Consider the following 25,468-nt stretch of genomic DNA (forward strand, 5'->3'; position numbering starts at 1 on the left):
TATTATCTAAATCTTCCTTGTGTGTAGGATGACAACAAACAGGGAATTCTGTTAAAAACATGTAGAGCCCAACTGAAGTTTACAACTTTCTCTGTGTACTGTGTATCATAAACAATTGCTATTTTTTTATTAAATTAATCGTTTTCAAATTTCTTCCCCAACCTTTGTTACATCTCAGTACTGTTGATCTCCTTCTGATTTTGCTCCTCTCCCTGTCAGGTAATCTAGGATCACCTGAGAGACACAGTCAGTGCTCTGCGTCCTGGACAAGAATGGTCTGTTGGAATTAAAGTTTTTGCCCTCCCCTCTGCCATTTATTGTGATGGGTGACCTCACTGACAAATGGAGAGAGGCTCAAGATACAAGAGGACCGGGACAGACTCGCCTTGCATGCAAAAGAAATTTGATCCACCTCGATCTGAGAATATCTCTCATGTTGTCTTAGGGGAAACCCTCCTTCCTTCTCCTGGTGTTCCTGGACAAGACAGACCTCCTCCCGGGTTCTCACAATATGGACCCCACTACAGATTCACACACGCCTGGTGAAATATCTCTCAGAATTCCTCAGGGGAAACCCTTCCTTCTCCTGGTGTTCCTGGACAAGACAGACCTCCTCCCGGGTTCTCACAATATGGACCCCACTACAGATTCACACACGCCTGGTGAAATATCTCTCAGAATTCCCCAGGGGAAACCCTTCCTTCTCCTGGTGTTCCTGGACAAGAAAGACCTCCATCCGGGTTCTCATGATATGGACCCCACTACAGAGTCACACACGCCTGGTGAAATATCTCTCAGAATTCCTCAGGGGAAACCCTTCCTTCTCCTGGTGTTCCTGGACAAGACAGACCTCCTCCCGGGTTCTCACAATATGGACCCCACTACAGATTCACACACGCCTGGTGAAATATCTCTCAGGATGCCTTCGGGAACACAAATCCTCATCACAGTGCACCTAGACAGCTCAGACCTTCTCCCGGATCTCATTCAGTCATGTGTAGCCATATAAAACAAAAGCAAGCCATAGTGCCTTTTGCCTTTGTTTTATATGGCTACACATGACTGAATGAGATCCCGAGTGGAGTTCTGAGCTGTCTAGGTGTTCTTCGTGTTCCCAAGGTATCCTGAGAGATATTTCACCAGGCGTGTGAGACTCTGTAGTGGTGTCCATATCATGGGAACCCGGGAGGAGATCTGTCTTGATTCACAAAGCACTTGCCTGTAAAGTTGCGGCGGCGTAGCGTAAATCCCTCCGGCGCAAGCCTGCCTAATTCAAATGATCCGGGTAAGGGGCGTGGATCATTTAAATTAGGCGCGTTCCAGCGCCGAACTTACTGCGCATGCTCCGTTTTAAAATTTCCCGCGTGCTTTGCGCGAAATGACGTCGCACCGACATCATTTTTTGAACTTCGACGTGAGTTACGTTCTTTCCTATTCACGGACGACTTACGCAAAATTACGTCATTTCCTATTCACGGACGACTTACGCAAAATTCGAAGCGGGAACGACGGTCATACTTTAACATGGCAAGTCTATCTATACGCCACAGAATAGCAGCTTTAACTATACGCCGGGAAAAGTCGACTAGCGACGACGTAAGAGAATGCGACGGCCGCGCGTACGTTCGTGGATCGACTTAAAAAGCTAATTAGCATACCCGACGCGGAAAACGATGCAAACTCGACCCAGCGGGCGCCGAAGTATTGCACCTACTATCCGAAGGCGTACAAAGCTGAACGCCTGTCGGATCGAACCCAGAAGCCGTCGTATCTTGTTTTGAGGATTCAAACTAAAGATACGACGCGGGTAATTTGAAAGTACGCCGGCGTATCAGTAGATACGCCGGCGTACTTCTTCTGTGAATCTGGCCCAATGTTTTCTCATCACTATTACCTGTCCATGAATTGTGTGTATTAGGATTTTGGTTGGAAAAATACGGATGAAAACACAAAGACTGGGGCAGCATGTTGACTTTATTGTAGATAGAAAGTACACGCAAATTTTATTTTACTTTTTTTATATCTTTTCTATGTTATTATTATTATTAGTGGCCCGGATTCAGAGAGCAATTGCGCCTGCGTAACCATAGTTACGCAGCGCAATTGCTGACTTGCTCCGGCGTTACGAATGCTCCTGATTCAGGAACATCGTAACGCCGACAGCAGCCTAAAATCTGCGTGGCATAAGGCTCTTATGCCACGCAGATTTTAGGCTGCATTCTTGCGATGACCACTAGGGGGCGCTCCCATTGTGCTCAGTGTATAGTATGCAAATTGTACGTACGCAGGTACGCAGGTACGCAGGTTACAGAGTTTCCGTACGGCGTCTTTAGCGTAAGGCTGCCCCTTCTAATAGTAGGGGCAGCCAATGCTAAAGTATACCCGCCGTTCCCGCGTCGTGAAATTTGAATTTCACGTCGTTTGCGTAAGTGATTCGTGAATGGCGCTGGACGCCATTCACGTTCACTTTGAAGCAAATGACGTCCTTGCGACGTCATTTGCCGCAATGCACGTCGGGAAAGTTTCCCGACGGAGCATGCGCTCTACGCTCGGCGCGGGAGCGTGAAATCGTGAAATTTGAATTTCACGTCGTTTGCGTAAGTGATTCGTGAATGGCGCTGGACGCCATTCACGTTCACTTTGAAGCAAATGACGTCCTTGCGACGTCATTTGCCGCAATGCACGTCGGGAAAGTTTCCCGACGGAGCATGCGCTCTACGCTCGGCGCGGGAGCGCGCCTAATTTAAATGATTCCCGCCCCCTACGGGATCATTTACATTAGGCGCCCTTACGCAGGGCAAGTTTACACAGCGCCCCCGCAATTTACGGAGCTACTGCTCCGTGAATCACGGGTAGCGCAGTAAATTTACGGGGGCGCAGGGCAAAAACGCTGCCCTGTGCCTCCGTAAGAAAGGGGCAAATTCTACCTGAATCCGGGCCATTGTTATTAAAATTATAATACTGGACTACTAATGTAAGCATTAAAAAAAAAATCCTTAATGAAGGATGTACCATCATTCCAAGTATATTCAAAGATAAAAAAAAAAAAAAGACATGGAACTTCATAGGTACAAACAATATCTTCTCAGTGTTAAAAATGATATAAATGTATTAACCATCTTAAAAATTTAAAATCTTAAAAATGAAAAATGTTGTTGTTTATTTAGAATTGTTTTATCAGAGAAATCTCCACCCCCATTACCTGTCCATGGTCTGTGTGTATTGGGCTGTTGGTTGGAGAAATACGGATGAAAACACAAAGGTCGGGACATTCTGTATGATGACTTTATTGTAGATAGAAAGTACACACAATGTTTATTTTACATTTGTTATACATTTTCTATGTTATTATTTAATTAATATGATCAGACTACTAATGTAAGAATTCTAAAAAAACAAAAAACATCCTTAATGAAGGGTGTACCAAAATTCCAAGTATATTCGAATATAAAAAAAAAAAAAAACTTTATAGGTACAAACAATTAGCTGGATTCAGGTAGGGGCACGCATCTTTGTGGTGGCGTATTTACACTACGCCGCCGTAAGTTAGCTAGGGAAGTACTGTATTCACAAAGTACTTGCCTAGCTAACTTACGGCGGCGTAGTGGGCGTGAATGCGGCGGACGTAAGCGTGCCTAATTCAAATTTGGCTGAGGGGGCGTGTTTTATATTAATGGGGGGTGACCTGACGTGATTGACGTTTTTTTACGAACGGCGCATGCGCCGTCCGTGTACATATCCCAATGTGCATTGCGGAAAAAGTACGCCGCAAGGACGTATTGGTTTCGACGTGGACGTAAATTACATCCAGCCCCATTCACGCAAATGACGTTAAATTTTCAAATTTCGACGTGGGAACGACGGCCATACTTAACATTACTCATACACAAATACGAATTTATTCAAAGTTATGAATTATCCAAAATAACGAATCTTGCATTTAAACAAATGGAACGGAACAAATTATGATAAATAATAAAAATAATAGTAATAAAAAGTTTTTTAATCATTATTATTGTTTTTTATTGTTATTACTTTGTTACGTTCCATTCGTTTAGATGCGACATTTGTTATTTTGGATAATTTGTAACTTTGGATAAATTTGTATTTGTTACATTCACTAACAGCCAAATTTGAAAGGACATTCCAATCCCTATAATTTAATAGTTAGTAATAGTTAAGTTATTATTAGTTATTATTTCAGATTTTTTCATTTCAGAATTTCAGAATTTTCTAACTTATGAATTTTCTGAAAAATTTGTTAAGCGGGTTTTCGTTAATTTGGATATTTCCAAATTAACAAGTTTATCAATATTTGTTAAAAAACTAATTTGGAACTAAACGAATTTGCACATCTCTACTTTTCAACAACTTTACTATTTGAGGAGAATGAAGTGTTCCGGCCTCCGTACGTCAGTCCTCATTTTATTTTATAGCTGTGTGATGGAGAACATCCTTACTTCCTAAATTACAAATTAGTGTAAAATTATTATTAATGTTTTCACTCTTTTATCCTTGTGTTTTCCTAATAATTACCGTATATACTCGAGTATAAGCCAAATTTTTCTGCACATTTTTTGTGTGCTGAAAATACCCCCCTCGGCTTATACTCGAGTCACCTTTTTGACCTCCCGGACTTTGGGAACCCGGTACTGGTCGGCACACATGTAGCCCCACTCTTCCTCTACAAGTGTGCAAAGTTTGTTGTCCGGGGGACCTACAGCCGGGGAGCACCGATTTTTCAAAGCCGGGCACCCCTTCCATAGACTCCCATGTTAAACGGTAATTTCTCTGGTGATTTTGGGGACCCGGTACTGGCCGGTCGTAGGTCCCCCCGACCCGGAACTTGGCACACATGTATCCCCATTTCACCTCTACAAGTGTGAAAAGATTGTTGTCTGGGGGGCCTACAGCCGGGGAGCACTGATTTTCAAAGCCGGGCACCCCTTTCCTAGACTCCCATGTTAAACGTCAGTCTAGTCATGGACACAGTGAGGCATGAGAACAGTGAGACATAGGCACAGTGAGGCATGGGCACAGTGAGGCATGGGCACAGTGAGGCATGGGAACAGTGAGGCATGGGCACAGTGAGGCATGGGCACAGTGAGGCATGGGCACAGGGAGGCATGGGCACAGTGAGGCATGGGAACAGTGAGACATAGGCACAGTGAGGCATAGGCACAGTGAGGCATGGACACAGTGAGGCATGGGCACAGTGAGGCATGGGCACAGTGAGGCATGGACACAGTGAGGCATGGGCACAGTGAGGCATGGGCACAGTGAGGCATGCACATGGACACAGTGAGGCACAATGAGCTGTGCAGATGGACACCCTAGGCTTATACTCGAGTCAATAAGTTTTCCCATTTTTTTGTGGTGAAAATAGGTGCCTCGGCTTATACTCGAGTATATACGGTATTTATGAATTAATGAATTAATTTAGTTTGTCTTGATTTAATTTTCCATCAAAATGTGTGCCATATTCCATTTCTTTCTTTTAAAACATGTTTTTTGAATGACAATGAAAATGTCTTTACCCTTAACCACTTCCATATCAGATACTTACCCCCCTTCCTGCCCAGGCCAATTTTCAGCTTTCAGCGCTGTCGCTGTTTGAATGACAATTGCGCGGTCATGCTACACTGTACCCAAACAGAAATGTTATAATTTTGTTCCCACAAATAGAGCTTTCTTTTGGTGGTATTTGATCACCTCTGCGGTTTTTATTTTTTGCTTAACAAATAAAAAAAACTGAATAAAAAAAAAAAAAGTTTTGCTTTTGTTTCTGTCATAAAGTTTTGTAAAAAAGTAAGTTTTCTCCTTCACTGATAAGCACTGATAAGGTGGCACTGACAGGCACTGATAAGGCAGCACTGATGAGGTGGCATCAATGAGCGGGCACTGACGATGGGCACTAGTAGGAGACACTGTTGGGTGGCACTGATATGCAGCACTGGTGGGCATTGATAGGGAGCACTGATGGGCACTCATGTGTGGCACTGGTGGGCACTGATAGGCGACACTGTTGGGTACTGAAAGGCTGCAAAGATGGGTACTTATGGGCTGCACTGATAGGCGGGACTGTTGGGCACTGATAGGTGGTACTCATGGGCATTAATGCATGGCACCAATGGGCACTGATATGCGGCACTGATATGTAGCACTGATAGGCATCCCTGGTGGCACTGGCAGTGGTAGGCATTGTGAGTGGGCACTGATTGGCAGCTGCCTGAGCATTGATTGGCAGATGCCTGGGCACAGATTTGCATTTCCCTGGTGGTCTAGGGGGGGGGCACTCCTGGTGGTCCTGGGTGGCATGATGGTGGTCCTGGGCAGGATCCAAAGGGGGGCTGTGCTGATAAACAATCAGCACAGACCCCCCTGTCAGGAGAGCAGTCGATCGGTTCTCCTCTACTCGCGTCTGACAGATGCGAGTGAGGAAAAGCCGATCAACTGCTCTTCCTGTTTACAACGTGATCATCTGTGATTGGACACGGCTGATCACATGGTAAAGAGCTCTTTACCGAGATTGGTGTAGCTGTGTGTCAGACTAACACTGCACCACTTATTGCTGCGATGGGGCGGCTGTTATCCTGCTGGACGTCATATGACGTCCAGTCTGGATAACGCAACCACCGCCTGGCGACATTTTGCTATAGGCCGGGTGGGGAGTGGTTAATGTATAAATCTTTTTAAATTAAGTTAAAGCCATATTTTTCCACAATGGGAAGAACTTGGTACCATTTGGTTTTGGGAAAGCAAGTGAAGTTGGGTCCCCCAATAAGGACCCAGAGCTCACTACAAACCTGAATGAGATTCAAACCTTTGATACTACCATTTTTTTGTTTTGTTTTTTGCTATCATTGTCTCCTTGGGGGAGATTATCTCCTAACTTCCGGTCCCAGGGATCTCATTGTAGGTGCTGCTCATTACCTTTTCTACAATAATACAGAAATGAGGCCAAGCATCATTTATATCCCAAATGTAACAGCATCACAAATTAGTCAAAGACACATCGTCTACACAATTTGCTTTTCAGCTTTGGGTTTCCGTAGATTAAAATGAGACTTTGAAATGTTGGGTACATCATCATAAATAGCCAGGAAAATGTTTTAATATTATCATGTATTTTGAATGAAGTCAACATGCCTACAGTATTTACAAGATAAATAGTCAAGTCCAGGACAAGTCTCATGATCATTATGCTGGTGGCCCGGATGTGTCCCTGGAGCTGAGATGACGTTAGGTGAGACTCACCGAGGTTTATCCTCCAGACGTGTCCCAGCAGTGATGTGACACAATGACCGATGCAGAGACAAGTCAGAATGGATGGAAGAAGACATCCAAAGAACGAGGTAAACACGGCATAGATGACATTAATGTTAAGGTCATAAGCACCCGAAACTGTTAAACTTCCATTTTTTATATGATTGACTTCTGTTACCCAGAAAAATGGCAAATTGATAACGATTGAGCCAAGAACTGACCCCACTATGAGCTGAGGAACAGAAGACAGGAACGTGGCTTTCATCCTCAGGAGATAAGGGTGGGAAAAGTTCACCAATCGGACAAAGTAGAACATGGAGAGCCAAGTGGTGTTCCAGACAATGACATAGAAAAAAGCCAACTGTACAGTCATCAGTGGTACAAATAATTTCTTACCAAGGTTGAAGTTTATCTCATACGTGCCGGGAAGGGAATCAAAGGACAGGCAGACCTGCAGGAAAATATTAGTGAGCGCTATGGACATTTGGATTTGGTCACAGACAACAGAATTTCTGCTCTTTTTCCATTGTAACAAATACAAAGTCAGAAGTAAAGAGTTGATCATTGTCCCGGAGAGACCCGTGAAAATTGAAAACACAAATTTGAACTTTTCCACAGCTGTGACCATCTTAGAAGAAGGAAGAGTGATTGTTGGGTTTTCCTTCTGCAGAGATAATCTGGATACAATAATAGTCCAGGTATAAAGTGAAATCTGTCAGAAGAGATTCAGAGAAGACGTATCATGGAATGCAAATCTCTCCAGGATCCGGTTGCCGGGTTTGATGGGCAGAAAACATCTCATCGGGTTTCATAGGAAATCACTCGCTTCACCTGATCCTTGTTTGGTTTGTACCGGTGAGTTCAGGAAAAAAACATAGTCTAAAAAAAAACATTGAATGCTGCTTTGCTTATTATAGCATCTGCCATCTGTCTATGGCGACATCAACGTCTATTAACCACTTGCTGTCCTTAAAGGGGTTTAAAGCTTTGCCTTTTTTTCCTATGCATTAAGGTAAAAAAACATCTGATGCTTACAAGCCCCCCATTCCCCCCGGTTTACTTACCTGAGCCCTCAAAAGTCCCATGTTGTGAACGCGCTGGCTACTCACCCCTGTCTTTTGGGCTGTTCTCGGCTCTTCATTGGAGATTGATAGCAGTGCAGCCATTGCCTCCCGCTGCTGTGAATCTCATCAATGACGCGCCGCGCCGGGGGTGGGGCCGAGTGATACACTTGGCGGCTATAGCCACCAACTGTATCACGGGAGCACGCCCGCAAGCTAACCCTCCTGGGAGAGAGATTCCCAGAACGGGGGCTAGCTCTTGCAGGGAGGAGCCGAGACAGCCGCCAAGGGACCCCAGAAGACCAGGATCGGGGCCGCTCTGTGCAAAACAAGCTGCACAGTGGAGGTAAGTATAACATGTTTGTTATTTAAAAAAAAAACCTTTACAACCCCTTTAATCTATTTTCAAACACCATGGACTTAACGTGGTTAAAAGAGGCTACAGTCAAGTTTTTCAGCCAATGATCAGCTGTTTACTAAACGTGGCCCCGGTGGCTCTTCGCCGGCTCATTTACTTTAACAGTAGTGAAATCCGCTGCCCCACCACCACTGATAGCTCAGGGCCACAATAAGCTGCTCCAACAGTGAGAGCAGGAGGACAATGTGTAATATCTGTTCCTTGATCTCTTCCTCTGCAGGTAATGAACCTGGAAGTGATGGGCATTTTGTCACTTACATAGTACATAGTAAGTGAGGTTGAAAAAACACCATCAAGTCCGACCTATGTGTGTGTATATATATCAGTTGAGCTAATGTGGTCAGGGAAGTAGCTAATAAAGCATAATCTGTGCTAGATTTGAGGCAGTGGCATGCAGATGAGACATTGGGTATCTTATAGACTCTGACAGAATATTTCACCTGCCCATGCTATCACATAGCGGCTTGTTAGCCTCCATGTGCAGTGGCGTTGCTAGGGGGTGGGCCGCACCTGGGTGACACCCACCAGAGGGGTGACACCCAGGAGTAGCGGCACTGCTAACACCGTCCACTGCCCTACACTGATCTGCCTCTCGGGTCTCATGGCTGTGTCCCCTAGCAGAGCGAACCAAAGCCGCCTCCCCTCCTCTCTTTTTACACACAGGAGGAGGGAGAGCCTGAGGGACACACACCGCTGTCTGCTGTCATATATGTCCGTGCTGTTCTGAGGTCTGTACACTGCTATATGTAGATGGAAATGTGCAGGGGGGCACTATGGGAGGGGAGAGGGGGTTCTATACTGATGGGGGTCTGCACTGGGGGGGTCTATACTGATGGTGGTCTGCACTGAGGGAAGTCTATACTGATGTAGGGTCTGTACTGAGGGGGGTGTCTATACTGATGGGGCGTATGCACTGAGGGGGGTCTAAACTGATAGGGGGTCTGCACTTAGAGGGGTCTATACTGATGAGAGGTCTGCACTGAGTAGGGGTCTGCAATGAGGGGGTCTATACTGATAAGAGTTCTGCACTGAGGGGGTTGTCTATACAGATAGGGGGTCTGCACTGAGGAGGGTCTGTACTGAAAGAGAGGGGTCAGTACTAGGTGGGGGGTCTATACTGAGGAAATGGGGGTTGTACTTAGTGAGGGGGGTCTATACTGAGGTAGGGGAGTCTGTACTGAGGGAGGGGGATCTATGCTGCGGGAGGGGATCTGTACTTAGTGGGGGGGTCTATAATTAGTGGAGGGGGTCTGTACTGAGGGGGGACTATAGTTGGTGGTGGGGGGTTACACAATTTTGCACCGGGTGACACCAACCCTAGTGAAGCCACTGTCCATGTGATAGCAATACATTTACAAATAGTGTTAACTACATACAGTAACTTCCTTATAGTGCAGCGCTGTGTGTCTTTAAATCATTATGTGAAATGCAATTATAACAATTCTTATGTCATCCCTTTGTTTAAACCAAGTGATTCGTATCACAGTGCAACCAGTCCATATAAAACATCAACAAAAAGCATAGAAATAATGCTAACACTTCTATTCTTGGTGAAGAAACAGTTCATATATAACAGTGTATAAAACATGATCTGCCGCTGTGATCACCCGTCCTCCCTGGGCCTAGTCGGGGAATGATCACCAGATCTCTGAGCAGGACTCATATGTCTGGAGTTGATCGTTTAACCACTTGCTGTCTGCCTAATGTAGATATACGTTGCCAGAATAGCACTGGCAGGCAAAGCAACGTACGTGAATCTGCGCCCGCCGCAAGCTCCATGACTGTTCCCCGTGGGACCCGCAGACTCAATGTCTGCCAGTGTCCTGCGGTCGTGCCACGGATCGGCAGAACGGGGGGATACCATTGTAAACAATGCATCTACCTGTTCTGCCTAGTGACAGGACCCTGATCTTCTTGTCATGTCATGTCACTGGTAGCCCAGCCCCCGCACAGTCAGAATCACTCCCTAGGACACACTTAACCCCTTACTCACCCCCTAGTGTTTAAACCCTTCCCTGCCAGTGTAATTTACACATAATCAGTGCATTTTTATAGCACTGATCGCTCTATAGATTACAATGGTCCCAAAATAGCGTCAAAAGTGGCCGATACATCCAGGGGATCTATGGCTCCCCGGCCGTAGGTCACCCGGACAACAAACGTTGCACACTTGTAGAGGAAGAGTGGGGCTATATGTGTGCCAAGTTTGGGGTCCAGGGGACCTACGGCCGGCCAGTTACCGGGTCCCCAAGTTCCGGGAGATCAAGCGCAAAAAGGTGACTCGAGTATGAGCCGAGGGGGGGCGGCATTTTCATAATATAATAATCATAATATTTCAGCAGTTTAGCAATTGAGTTCCTTGGAAAATGGGAATCTCACGCCAATTGGTAAAGAAATTAGATTAGATACAGTGTGAATCATATAAATTAATTGATAAGCTGCTCCCCAAAGAAACAGTGGACTGGATAAAATTATGTGAACAAAGTGAAAGGTGGGGGCGCTGGAGTGAAGTAAATAGATAAATAAATATTTAAATTAAATAAAATGATATATAAACCAACATTGAGTGAATAAAGATAAATTAATATAGTAACCTACCAATGATAAACCAGTGATAGGGGTAGTGAAAAACACCACCAATAGACAATATAAACAAATCAATAAAGTCCATTCACATAAGTCTGTGTTCAATAGTGTATGTGCCCAAAGGAAATTCTTAAAGTTCAATGATAGGGGTTTCCACCTTCACCAAGACTCAAAACCACCCCAAATGTGCACAAAAAGGATGGCTCCTTACCACAAGGTGTTGACCTTTTTAATTAAAAAAAAGGTCAAATAAGCTTTAGATCACAAAACCCAGTACTTCAGAACTCCATGCGTGGCTCTAGTTCCCTTAATGCAGCCAGACTCCAGATGTCACAATACCGAACAAAGAGAAGGGGAGACCACCATAGTGTGATACCGTTTATTGTAAAAAAGTTTAAAAGCATAACATCGCCAAGTGGCATCTTACTTTTGTTGGTGCCTTAGTCCCGGCACTGAGGCTAAGGAGTGTTGTAGTGTTTGCGAAGAGTGTTCCACGCTGGGGAAGCTGGCGTGCGTTCCAACTCTCAGATCCGGAGAGCCAGCGGGACCGGAAGTGCGTGATTGTGCGTAACCAGGCGCCTCGACGTACGTTTCGTGTTGCCACGTCGTCAGGAAGCATGAATTAAGTTCCTTAGTATCTGATAATTGTTTTATTTTTATTATCTAATCACCTTAATTAAAATAATTAGTATACATGTATTTTTTTTTTAAATAGTGACAATGATTAAAAAAAAAATATATTAATATAATTTCATTTTTCTCTTTTGAAGCCATGTTATTAGTATTGATTTGGTAATGAATAAATAGAATGGAATAGACAAGGATAGATGTATATGCAAATTCATATGCCTCCAGGAGTTCACAAAAAGAAAATGGTCAAACAAATTGCATAATAAGGATATATGAATATGAATAAAATATATATATATATATATATATATATATATATATATATATATATATATATATATATATATATATATATATATCTTTTATCCAATTATTTTATTCATATATGTAAATAAAATACATTTTTCTGTATATTTTTTTTCACATTTTTAACGTAGATACAAAGTATAAAACCTGTTATGGTTGGTTTGTAGTTGCCACATAGTATTCCCTGTGTGTTTCCGATGTAAGCCCAATGGCCTGAGACAGAAGGGTTAATACCCTGGACATTTATCAATAGCTATAAGGGGGCTCCTCGGACAACACAGGGCGGACCTGAGGAAGGAGGCAACGCCCTCTGAAACGCGCTGTTCTGGCAACCTGTCAGTCTGTTCCATCAGAAGCCCCTCCCCCCCTGGATTACGTGGCGGAGGCTTCCACAGCCTCGTCCTGACCAGCCGGCACCTGGAGTCAGTGAGTGGCTTAAGCTTGCAGCCTGTCAGCAGTTGCTTGGTGAGCCATTGTTTGTGGAGGTTCTCATCCATCCATCCATCCATCCTGTGGACGATCCATCTATCTTGGCGCTCGGATGTGACCCTGGTCAGGGCTCCATAAAGGAGGATTCTAGATGCTAATGTTCTATCTACACTCGTAAGCATATTGATTTTAATTTCCTTTATCAAATAAACAAACATGTCATGGTTATGCAGTAATGTTTGTCTGTCAGCTTACCTCTCCTCCATGTGTTCAGATTAAGAGGCCAGCCTCTCTCACCTGGCTGCTTAGTAATCTCTCCTCTAAGCATGGCTCCACCCCAGGCCCTATCAGAGAACTCTATATTAATCTGTGCATTGCAAGCCAGCCCTGCTGATCAATATTGTGTGTTTTGGCTTCTGTGTGCTCATTGCTCTGTGTCCTACGTCTGATCCTGTTTACCGACTTTGGCTTGTTCTTGAATGTCCTCGTCTGCTTCATACCCTGACCTTTGGCGTGTTCTTCGACTATCACTATCTGCTTGTTACCATGGCCTTTTGGCTAATCTCCTGACTATCCTTGTTGTTCCAGGCTGCTGCTTCCTTCCTCTTTCTTCTGTAGTCTACCGAGAGCGTGAGCTGGGAGACCCTGGAGGCCGCGACCTGGAGCCAGTTGCAGCGCAGTCCATCCTCACCATTAGAGGCTCTGGTGAACGCCTGCTGCCTTTTAGGCTCCACACCCTGGGGAATCTATGCTCTAGCTCATAGTAGGATCTGTATTGGTGCTCCGGTGGACCTGCCTTCCTCAACCTCCCAGAGCTCCATCCACAGCAGTCAGCCATAGTGTCCACTTCCTTAGCGGTGCACTCCTGACTCCAACGGAGTGCATCTGTCACTTGGCCTCAGGTGACCTGACACAAACGTTATTTGCGCGAAAAGGAAACTGCCGCTCCAGGTGAGTGCACTAAGCAATCAATGTCCTCTCAGAAGCGTGGGTGCAGGCAATGCACGAAGCAAAACTTGAAGAAAAAAGATTGGACAGCCGCACTTCCACAAGATCCTTAAAAAAGGTTGCTTTTAATGGTAAAAAAGAAAACAGCACTACAAATCACAGCAGACAGTGGGGTGTATAGCTGACGCGTTTCACACTGTAATTTCAGTGCTTATTCATAGCTGATGAAGGGACAAGGTCTCGAAACGCGTAGGGCCTGAATGAACCCCTGTGGACAAGTCAGACACCTATCCATGAATCTTGATTTTTAATATTCATATTTTTTGTATTTATTGTATAATAAACTTTTATTACTATCACTAGGCTTCTGATTTAACAAGCTGTTACCATTAAAGCCCCACCCTGGGGGATCCCTTTCTTTCCCATTCATGTGAAAAGGCCTCAAAGGATGGTATTTCACTTTTCTCTCCAACTCCTCTCCAATATTGTGTGTGATTGGCAGCTCGCCTGTATTGGTCCCACTGGTCCCAGGGGTTCCTATCAGTGGTGTAGCGTGGGGGGTGCAAGGGGGACCACCGCCCCGGGCACAAAATTTAGAGGGGCGCTGTCACGAGTGTGGAGAGGAGGGAGCGCCAACAACAGATGGGACATAGGAACAAATGCATGATGTCACCACTCCAGGCTTTACCAGTCATTATCAAGCACGCTCTCCTCTTCCCTACAGCCACAGCTTTCTCACACAGTGGATGATGTGCCCAGACTGAAGCTAGCTGAAAATAGGTAAGTCCATGGGTCAGGGGGCACAAAGTACTTGCTTCGCCCCAGGCACTGACAACCCATGCTATGCCACTGGTTCCTATTAGCCTGTTATAGTGCTCAATGTACCGTGTGAAATGGGGAGGAAGAGGAGAAAGAGATGCCTCCAATAGTGAAATATTGTATAAAAACAGTAGTGCTTTATTAATGTAGCGTGTGGACTCTTACATCAAAATATTAAAAGAACAGCGAAAATGTAAACAAGACACAGCGTTTGCAGCGCCGTCTTACGTCTCCTCCGGCTGCTTCCGGTCTTCGCCAGTCTCACGTGATCCCTGAGGCTGAGCAATCGATTGGTCCTCAGCTGCTTCCGTCGACATTCTCAGTTAGGAAATCGGGAAGTGAATCGTTGCGGCTTCACTGCCCGGTTCCCTACTGTGCATGTGCGAGTAGCGTGGCGCGTCCTCACTGGTCCCCGCTGTCTTCTGGGACCTGTGTGTTTCCCAGAAAACAGCCGGGGGGGATGTGACTCCCGCGGAAGTCATATATTTCCGCAAGTGGGTGCAAATACCTGTATTATACACCGGAGGGGGTTCCAAAAAGCGGAGGTTCACTTTAAGTCAGTGGTTCTCAACCTTCTAGTGCCGTGACCCCTTGATAAAATTTCTCAAGTTGTGGAGACCCCTAACAGTAGAATTTTTGTAGCGTGGGTTTTCAGCATCTAGGGTCAGACAAGTAATTTTGTGCCCCTAGCCCACGGACATTTAGGGATCCCTAAGTCCCTTACACTTGTACAGTATTAAAACACTTCTGGTACATTTTAGGATGTACCACTCTTTCTATGTTCTCCTTTCTTTCACTTTTATCTCTCTATCTTAATTTCTTGTCCCCCATCCCTCTCTCTAGTCATCTTTACTGTTCTTTCTCTTATTCTTTCTCTCCCTTTTTTTTTCTTTGTTCCTCCCCCTCTTTTCCTCTCCCTTCCATGTATTCTCTATTTTTATTCCTTCTCCTATTCCTTGGGGGGGGGGGGGTTTTGATCAGCCAGCTTAGATGATGCTCTTGATCATGGGTGTCCGCTCCATAGGGCAAGGGGGGGCAAATGACCCCCCCCCCCCTGGAAAATCAAGAAGGTGTTGAAGAGTCTCGCGGCCACGGGTTGTCTGAGCAGTCCCGGGCCGGATGTCACACAGGCACAGCGAGCAGAGAGAAGCCGCCTCCCCCTCCAATGTTTATGTGTACACAGGGGGAGGGAACCTGCTGCCTGTGCCGCGCTGATGGCTGATCTGAAGTACTAAATGGGATGGAGGAGGGGGTCCATCTGTGCTGAATGGAGGGGTCTGTGCGGAATGTGGGGTCTGTGCTGAAGGGGGGTCCATCTGTGCTGAATGGAGGGGTCTGTGCATAATGGGGGGGTCCATCTGTACTGAATGGTGGGGTCTGTACATTCTCTAGGCTATATTTATATGGGCATTGAGTTAAGCTGAATTATCTCAAGAGCTATTTCACACTGCCAGCTAGCTGCGTTATCGGTAAAGAGCCGCTAAAAAGCGGCATTTTACCATCGTTTTAGCTGCGCTATTCGGCCGTTAGCGGGCACTTTTAACCCTCGCTAGCATTATACGAAAGGGATTAAATGCGACTGTATCGCCGCTGCCAAAGTGCCCCCCCCCCCCGAAAAAATTTCAGCGGATGCCCATGCTCTTGATGAAGGTCATCTGCTGATCTGAGAACTGTAGTGGGGACTTTAAATGGCAAATCTAATCACAGGTAGTGTTACTCAATGTGTCTCCAGCTCTGTGGTGTCTCGCAGCAGTGACACCTATGCCAAAATCAGGGGAGATAGGGTCTCCTCCAGCCTCTCCCACTTCACATTTCTCACCAGTCAGCTGACCTCTAGTCTCTGCCCCACAGCCATGCTGTGAACTGAATGGTCGGGAGAGGGCTCCAGGAGCAGCCCAGCTGGGCGGCCACAGGCTCCGAGGATAGCCTTGCTGGATGGCTGTGAAAAGGCTGAGAGTCCTGCAGGCTTCAGGAACAGCCTAGAATTTGGTGACCCCTGGCAAATTGTCATTTTACCCCAGGGATGGACTGGCCATAGGGACTACAGGGAGTTTCCCGGTGGACCGATAGCTCAGTGGGCCATTTTTTAAAACAGAGATGCTGCTTGGAGGACTTTTTTTCATGCCCTGGCAGTGCCCCAGTGTGAAAGCACTCAGATTTTCACACTGGGGCTGCAGCGGAAGCGTTTTTCAGGTGCTATTTTTAGCCCAAAAGCGCCTAAAAAACGCCTCAGTGTAAAAAGGGGTCCTACACTCACCCCCTATCTTTTACACTCACTCTCTTTTTCTTACACTCACCCCCCTCTCTCACCCACCCCCTCTCACCCCCTTTCCCTCAACCCTCTCTCTCTCTCTCTCATTCCCCTCTCTCTCACCCTCTCATGATATACAATAATGGATGTAGGGGCCTATTGGTGGGCGTGATTTTTCAGGGGGTGGGGGCAGCATTTTATTGAATTAAAGTGGGCCGGTCTGGATGAAGTCCAGGGCCAAATTTTTTTCCCAGTCCAGCCCTGTTTTACCCCCAAGGGGGTCCCGACCCCCAGGTTGAGAACCACTGCTTTAAGTGGTTATGGGGAATGAATCCCTCGATTACAATCTCCCCAGAACTAAAGAAAAGCCCAAACTGTTCTTTGTGAGATTTTTTTTTGTCTGTCGTTAGAACTCCAATCCTCTTTCCTTACAGAACCAGCTGCAAAAGTCAACTGGTTTGCATATGATTTATTTCATGAGTATTCAAATGCCTCCATGGTAGAGTAATCTGATAGATCTTGGCCAAGAGTTTACACACACAAGCAAATTAATCTTTTTTTTCTAGTTTCCACTTCAGCCCAGAACAGAGACTGGTTTGAACATTTGAACTATAGAGATCAGAGCAGCTCCGTCTCCAGCCTCTATGATGGATATCGATCCCTATAGCTCCGTTATGGTGGCTTTCCTCACTGTGGTCACATTGGAGGCGACCGTTGGGATCTTTATGAATCTCTTCATTCTATTTGTGATTCTACAAAAAGATCTTAAAGAGAAAAGCACTCGCCCCGGAGATAAAATCCGCGCCGCGAGCATCGTGTCCCAAATCTTCCTAATCCTCGTCCTGATCCCCACCCTGTTCAGTCAAATCTCCTGGTTCCAAGCCTATAACATTTTAAGACTTGCGCTTAATTTATTAGCCGTGTACAGCATCAGCTCCAGCTTGTATCTCACCGCAATCTTCAGCTTCTTCCTGTTCATAAAGATAGTCCAGTTCAAGTCCGGTGTTCTCGGCTGGGCGAAGAGGAACGTGGCCCTTGTCGTCCCTCGGATGGTGGTGGCCGTCGAGGTCTTCTCTTTCTGCAGCAGCTTTCTGAGTCTCGTGTTCTTTGACGTCAATGGAGGGGTTCCCACCAACAGCTCCGCTGTCTTATCTAATTATGGTAATAGCGGACAATTGTTAGATCTGATCTTGGCTTTATTCTTGGTGCCTTATTTCATTATGGCCTTGACCACCATCTCAGCCGCCGGCTCCCTCGTGGTTCACAGCTATAAAATGAAGAAGACCGGCGCGGTCAGTACCAAGGCCTATAAGAAGAGCATCTATAGAATGATGGTGTTCTTCGCCTTCCACACTATTTTCTCTCTCTTTTTATGTGTTGTATATTCTCCTGGTCTTGCCGGTCCCTGGTTTTGGACGGTAACACTATCGTTGCACTTATTATCTCCAACACACTCTCTCTACATTATTTACAGTAAAGCCAAGCTGAGGAATGCCTGGAAGATGATGATTGGTTGTGTCTTCTGTTGTAAGACATTTGTCCAAGCTGAAGGCACATAGAGGGGGTGGGGGTGTTTAGAATTACCGTATTTATCGGCATATAACACACACTTTTTTCCTCTGAAAACAGAGGGTAAACAGTGCCTGCGTGTTTTACGCCGATATCATGTTTTACCAATAGGGGGCGGGGATCAGGCGGTCCGCGCCCCATGGCCCTGGAACAGCGCTTCTGCGTAGTCTAAAGTTGAGAAAAAAAAAGTCACTTGCCAGCCCCTTCTACACCGCTCCTCCTGTGTCAGTGTCATTGTAAAATGAAGCTTGTAAGAATCTCTATAGTTCCGTTTCTTCTGGCTGCTCTCCTCCTTTGATTGGAGGAAAAGAGCGGTCACATGACCATCTGTGTAACATCAGAGGAGAGCAGTCATGTGACCAGGTCAGTGAAAAATAACCGAGCTATTGAGGTAGATGGAAGCTTCGTTTTGCAATGGGAGTGACACATGAGGAGCAGTGTGGGAGGGGCCTGCAGTGATTTTCTTTTTACTTAACTGTAGAGAATGCTGGCAGCACTGTCCCGGGAGACTGGGGGTCTTCTGGGAGTGCAGGGGGGCTGTGTACTGGATGGGGGGATGTATAATGGATGGGAGGGATGTATAATGGATGGGAGGGATGTATAATAGATGGGGGGGGATGTATAATGGATGGGGGGATGTATAATGGATGGGAGGGATGTATAATGGATGGGGGGATGTATAATGGATGGGAGGGATGTATAATAGATGGGGGGGATGTATAATGGATGGGGGGATGTATAATGCATGGGGGCTGTATACTGGGGAGGGGGGCTGTATAATGGATGGGGGGATGTATAATGTATGGGGGGCTATATAATGGATGGGGGTAGTATAATGGATGGGGGGCTGAGTACTGGATAGGGGGATGTGTACTGCATGGGGGAATGTAAAATGGACAGGGGCTGGGGGTCTTCTGGGAGTGCAGGGGGGCTGTGTACTGGATGGAAGGGATGTATAATGGATGGGGGGAATGTATAATGGATGGGAGGAATGTATAATGGATGGGAGGGCTGTATAATGGATGGGAGGGATGTATAATGGATGGGAGGGCTGTATAATGGATGGGGGGATGTATAATGGATGGGAGGAATGTATAATGGATGGGGGGGATGTATAATGGATGGGGGGGCTGTATAATGGATGGGGGGATGTATAATGGATGGGGGGGCTGTATAATGGATGGGGGGATGTATAATGGATGGGAGGGATGTATAATGGATGGGGGGATGTATAATGGATGGGGGATGTATAATGGATGGGAGGGCTGTATAATGGATGGGGGATGTATAATGGATGGGGGATGTATAATGGATGGGAGGGCTGTATAATGGATGGGGGATGTATAATGGATGGGGGGCTGAGTACTGGATAGGGGGATGTGTACTGCATGGGGGAATGTATAATTGACAGGGGCTGGGGGTCTTCTGGGAGTGCAGGGGGGCTGTGTACTGGATGGAAGGGATGTATAATGGATGGGGGGATGTATAATGGATGGGGGGATGTATAATGGATAGGGGGCTATATAATGGATGGGGGATGTATAATGGATGGGGGGCTGAGTACTGGATAGGGGGATGTGTACTGCATGGGGGAATGTATACTGGGGAGGGGGCTGTATACTGGGGAGGGGGCTGTATAATGGATGGGGGGGGGTGTACTGGATGGGGGGGGACGTATAATGAATGGGGGGGGGGGGGGGGGCTGTGTATTGCAAAGAGGGCAGTGAAAACATTTTTTCCTTAAACTCCTCCTATTTTTGTTTTATAACATGCTATTTGTAGCAAACGTTTAATGGTGAAAAAAAACTTTAATGGAATTAGATGCTTAAATTCTACATTAAAAAAATAAATACATGAATAAATAAAAATAAAAAACGTTATTCTTAAATGTCATTTTCTTTTCCAGAATTTGTGCAATGAAATACGTCTGCTATCTTGCTAGAATTTTGTATTATCAGAAAGTGTAGACTGTATGTGATACAAATAATTATTGAGGGAAACAGTAGGCCTCAGAAAATTCAATACATTACAAACGTGTAGGGGGTCCCATCATCCTAACAGCAATAGTCAACATGAATGTTGGGGGGCCAGAAGGGAAAAATGATGGAGAATGCAACTTGGTTTCTTTTTTTTCTTTTCTTTTTAATAACATGCTGTTTGTAGCAAACCTTTGATGGACTTAGATGCTTAAATTCTACATAAAAAAATAATATTAATAATATGTGAATAAATAAAAATAAAAAACGTTATTCTTAAATGTAATTTTCTTTTGCAGAATTTGTGCATTGTTTTTTTTTTGCATTCATATTTTTTTTTTATATAAAATGCTGTTTGTAGCAAACTTTTAATGGAATTATATGCTTAAATTCTACATTAAAAATAAATAAATGCATGAATAAATCAAATAAAAAAACTTTATTTTTAAATGTAATTTTCTTTTCCAGAATTTGTGCAATGTTTTTTTTTTGCGTTGATATTTATTTTATTATTTTTTATAACATGCTGTTTGTAGCAAATGTTTAATGGAGAAAAAAAAAAAAAAACCTTTAATGGAATTGTATTCGTAAATTCTACATTGAAAAAAAAAAAAATACATGAATAGATAAAAATAAAAAACATTATTCTTAAATGTAATTTTCTTTTAGAGAATTTGTGCAATGAAATACATCGGCTAGCTTGGTAGAATGCGGTTGTATTATCAGAAGGTGTAATTACGTGATAAAAATAATTAGTGAGGTATAGGCCTCAGAAAATTCAATACATTACAAAAGTGTAGGGGGGTCCCATCATCCTAACAGCAATAGTCAACGTAGATGTGGGGGGCCAGAAGGGAAACATGATGGAGAATGCAACTTGGTTTCTTTTTACGTTCATATATATATATATATATATATATAGATCTTTTTTTTTTTATATAAAATGCTGTTTGTAGTAAACTTTTAATGGAATTATATGCTTAAATTCTACATTAAAAAAAATAATTATGTGAATAAATAAAAAGAAAAAAATGTATTCTTAAATGTAATTTTATTTTCCAGAATTTGTGCAATAGTTTCTTTTTGCATTCATTTTTTTTTTATTTATAAAATGCTGTTTGTAGCAAACTTTTAATGGTATTATATGCTTAAACTCTACATAAAAAAAAAAAAAGTGAATAAATTAAAAATTAAAACACTTAACTCTTAAATGTCATTTTCTTTTCCAGAATTTATGCAACTGCATCTGCTATCTTGCTAGAATCGTGTTGTATTATCAGAAAGTGTAATTATGTGATAAAAATAATTATCGAGGTATAAGCCTCAATCCTAACAGCAATAGTCAACGTGGATGTGGGGGGCCAGAAGGGAAAAATTATGGAGAATGCAACTTAGTTTCTTTTTGCATTTATATATATATACATTTTGGGGCCCCTTACACAGCTTTAGGCAGGGACCCCCTGGCCTGGAGCAGAGAACCGGGGGGGGGGGGGGGTGCTGACAAGTGTAATCTCTTCTCTCCTCTCTCCTGACATAAGCACATGGGGGGGGGGGGGCTAGGGAACGTCGGGCACCTTACCGGTGTAATGAAAGGTTAAAAAATTTATAAATAAAATAAAATAAAAAATAAAATGGGAGGGGAGTAGCTGGGCCTGTAAGGGGCCCTGGGAACCATCGGGCCCCTTACAGGTGTAATGCAAAAAATAAATACAAATTAAATGGGAGGGGAGTAGCCGGGCTTGTAAGGGGCCCTGGGAACCATCAGGCCCCTTACAGGTGTAATGCAAAAAAATGGGAGGGGGGCCAGTCGGGCCCCTTACAGGTGTAATGCAAAAAATAAATAAATAAAATAAAACAAAAAATTAAATGGGAGGGGAGTAGCCGGGCCTGTAAGGGGCCCTGGGAACCATCGGGCCCCTTACGGGTGTAATGCAATACAATGGGAGGGGGCCATTCGGGCCCCTTATAGGTGTAATGCAAACAAAAAAAAATGGGGGGGGGAGCCCCTTACAGGTGTAATGCCTGTACCCCCCTGATGGCCGCCATACATTATTTTGGTGTGGTCGGCAATCTGTTAAATAGCCACTCCCCCACCTTTGCTGACTGTAAATATTGAGCGCTGTTCAGATCAGTCAGAAAAGTTGTCACCTTCCTTTTTGAAAGACCCACCGTCGTTTTACCTTCGCTACTTTGAAGAGGAATATCGTTGTGATGTCAGCAGCTAGCTACCATAACCCCGGTATCCTCTTCAAGAGCGGGCGGTCCTCTACAAGATAAAAGTGGTCTCTGTGGCGGATTCACCGCAAAATCACTTTAATTGGCGGCGGGAGAGGTGCCCCTTCCCACCACACCCAGGGGTCCTCCGCTGCCTACCGGAGCCTTCAGTAATGGCGGATGCGATCCGGTCCTTCTTCCTAGCCTGACATGGGGATGAGTGAGGGGGGAATATGGCCCCCCTACCTGTCTCCATATCATTGCAGGGCGGAAGCGACGTCAAAACCTCACTTCCGTCCATAGTTCTTAACTTTTTTTTTTTTTATATAAATTATTGAGATCCGAGGTCTCATATATAAGAGGACCTGTCATGCTTTTTTTTTTTCTATTACAAGGGATGTTTACAGTACATGCCTTGTAATAGGAATAAAAGTGACACATTTAACATTTAAATTTTTTTTTAAATAAAAGGTAAAATAAATAAGAAAAAAACGTTTTTAAACCCCCCCTTGTCCCGCCGAGCTCGCGTGTAGAAGCGAACACATACGTGAGCAGCGCCCGCCTATGAACACGGTGTTCAAACCACACATGTGAGGTGTCGCCGCGATCGTTAGAGCGAGAGCAATAATTCTAGCCCTAGACCCCCTCTGTAACTCAAGGCATGCAACCTGTAGAATTTTTTAAACGTTGACTATGAAGATTTTTAAGGGTAAAAGTTTGTTACCATTCCACGAGCGGGCGCAACTTTGAAGAGTGACATGTTGGGTATCAATTTACTCGGCATTACATTATCTTTCACCATGTAAAAAAGAATTGGGCTAATTTTACTAATGTCTTATTTTTTCTAAAAAAAAGTGTACTTGCAAGACCGCTGCACCATTTTATTCTCTAGGGTGTAAAGCCCTGTACACACGATCGGTTCGTCGGATGGAATCTAATCTGACGGATTTTTTAATCGGATATTCGATGTAGCTGACTTTCATCAGTCTTTCCTACACACCATCAGTTTAAAAATCCGATCATGTCCAACGCGGTGACGTAAAACACTGCAACGTGCTGAGAAAAATGAAGTTCAATGCTTCCGAGCATGCGTCGACATGATTATGAGCGTATGCATGGATTTTTGACCGATGGATTTCCACACAGACAATCGTTTTTTTCTATCTTTTTTTAACCATAATGCCGCGTACACATGATCGGTCTATCCGATGAGAACGGACCGATGGACCATTTTCATTGGTTAACCGATGAATCTGACTGATGGTTCGTCACGCCTACACACCATTGGTTAAAAAAAAAACGATCGTGTCAGAACGCATGATGTAAAACACAACGACGTGCTGAAGAAAATGAAGTTCTGATTCTGAGCATGCGTGGATTTTTAACCGATGGTTGTGCCATCATTTTTTTCCTATCGGTTAGGAATCCATCGGTTAGGAATCCATCGGTTAAATTTAAAACAAGTTGGCTTTTTTTTAACCGATGGTTAAATAACCGATGGCGCCCTCACACGATCAGTTTGGACCGATGAAAACGGTCCATCAGACCATTCTCATCGGTTTAACCAATCGTGTGTACGCGGCATTAGAAAAATTTAAAAGATGTTCTATTTTTTTTTTACCGATGGATAAAAAAAACGATGGGGCCCACACACGATCGGTTTGTCCGATGAAAACGGTCCATGTGTACAGGGCTTTTAGATTTCAAGTAGAGCGCCGTATAAGACGCACTTCCGCATTCCAGGCTGGAACGCATTACGGCGCCGGGCGGTGACGTCATCGCACGAGTGCCGTATGCGTTCCACCGTGGAACACACTACGGCGCTGAAGTGCCCATACAGAGAGAGGAGCAGTAGCTCAGCGGCGCTTGTTACACCGAGGGGCCCCATAATCTCCTATTTCCCAGAGGCCCCATAATCTCCTATTTCCCGGGGGGCCCCATAATCTCCTATTTCCCGGGGGGCCCCATAATGTTCTATTTCCCGGGGGACCCCATAATCTCCTATTTCATGTGGGGCGCCATAATCTCCTATTGCCCGAGAGGCCCATGAGTTGTCAGTCCGCCCCTGGTCAGTCTATACAGAAGGCCACCTGCAGAAACAGACGAAGGCAACTGGACTGGAGTTGGGGTTTCTGAAGAGTAAAGTGAGGGCCTGCAGGGGCCAGAAGATATAGTAAATAATCACATTCACCAAAATTAAATTCACAAAGTGGTTTCCAATCACCACTTTCCAATTCAGGATTACAGAAGATAAGTAGAAGGAGACGTTCAGTATGAGGAGCAGAGTCATGATTTTGGCGGCCTTCACGTGCGCCTGTACATTGGAGTTATGGAGGACGGATGAAATTTGTATTCTACGGACGTGCCGAACAAGAGAGGTGACTGTGGTTCCCAGAGACAACATAATGAGAAGAAATGGGACCACTACAATTAAGGTAGACTTGCCAGTTATAAAAAAAACATTGTCCATTAGGGTATGATTGACTTTCTGGCAGTATATGGTGCTATTATCAGCGCTCTCTACGGGAATACTGGTAAAAGCCACACAGATCGGTACGATTAGTAAAACGCTGGAGATGAAAAAGGTTCCTGCAATCAAACGTGGAAGATTTGCCAAAAACCCGGACTTCATAGCTATGAGGAAGTGATGATTGAGGGAAACGATCTTGACGCAGTAGAAGACACAGAGCCAAGCCGTCATGGATATGCTGAAGAAGACGATGAAATTATATATGGAATTTATGGCAATTAAACAAAGGTTTGGGCCTTGGAACGGAGAAACCCAAAAATAAGAGGACATATCAATCAGAAATTGGAAGCCTGAGAAGACCGCACAGGACGACCCCATGAAGAACACGATGAGGTCTTGAGAAGTTTGGAACTTGTCTTTGCGCCACGCTCCGAAGCTGGAGGAAGCGACGAGAACGTTAAGAAACATCCCAGAACACGAAGAGAGGATAACGAAAAACACAAGACCAATTTCCGCAGCCGGCAT

At 44.7% G+C, this 25,468-nt stretch overlaps 1 protein-coding gene across 1 annotated transcript; it reads right to left on the reverse strand.

The window, feature by feature from the left end:
* Positions 1-24,547: 24,547 nt before the first annotated feature.
* On the reverse strand, positions 24,548-25,468 carry LOC120942812 (taste receptor type 2 member 134-like). The gene has a single exon (XM_040355737.1). The coding sequence runs from the start codon at positions 25,466-25,468 to the stop codon at positions 24,548-24,550; it is 921 nt and encodes a 306-aa protein (XP_040211671.1).

The sequence above is a fragment of the Rana temporaria genome, chromosome 6 (genome assembly GCF_905171775.1).
Source record: "Rana temporaria chromosome 6, aRanTem1.1, whole genome shotgun sequence".
Lineage (NCBI taxonomy): Eukaryota > Metazoa > Chordata > Amphibia > Anura > Ranidae > Rana > Rana temporaria.

What these genes read in the sequence shown, in the direction of transcription:
- LOC120942812 (XM_040355737.1), bottom strand. Translation starts at nt 25,468, where the DNA reads ATGCCGGCTGCGGAAATTGGTCTTGTGTTTTTCGTTATCCTCTCTTCG.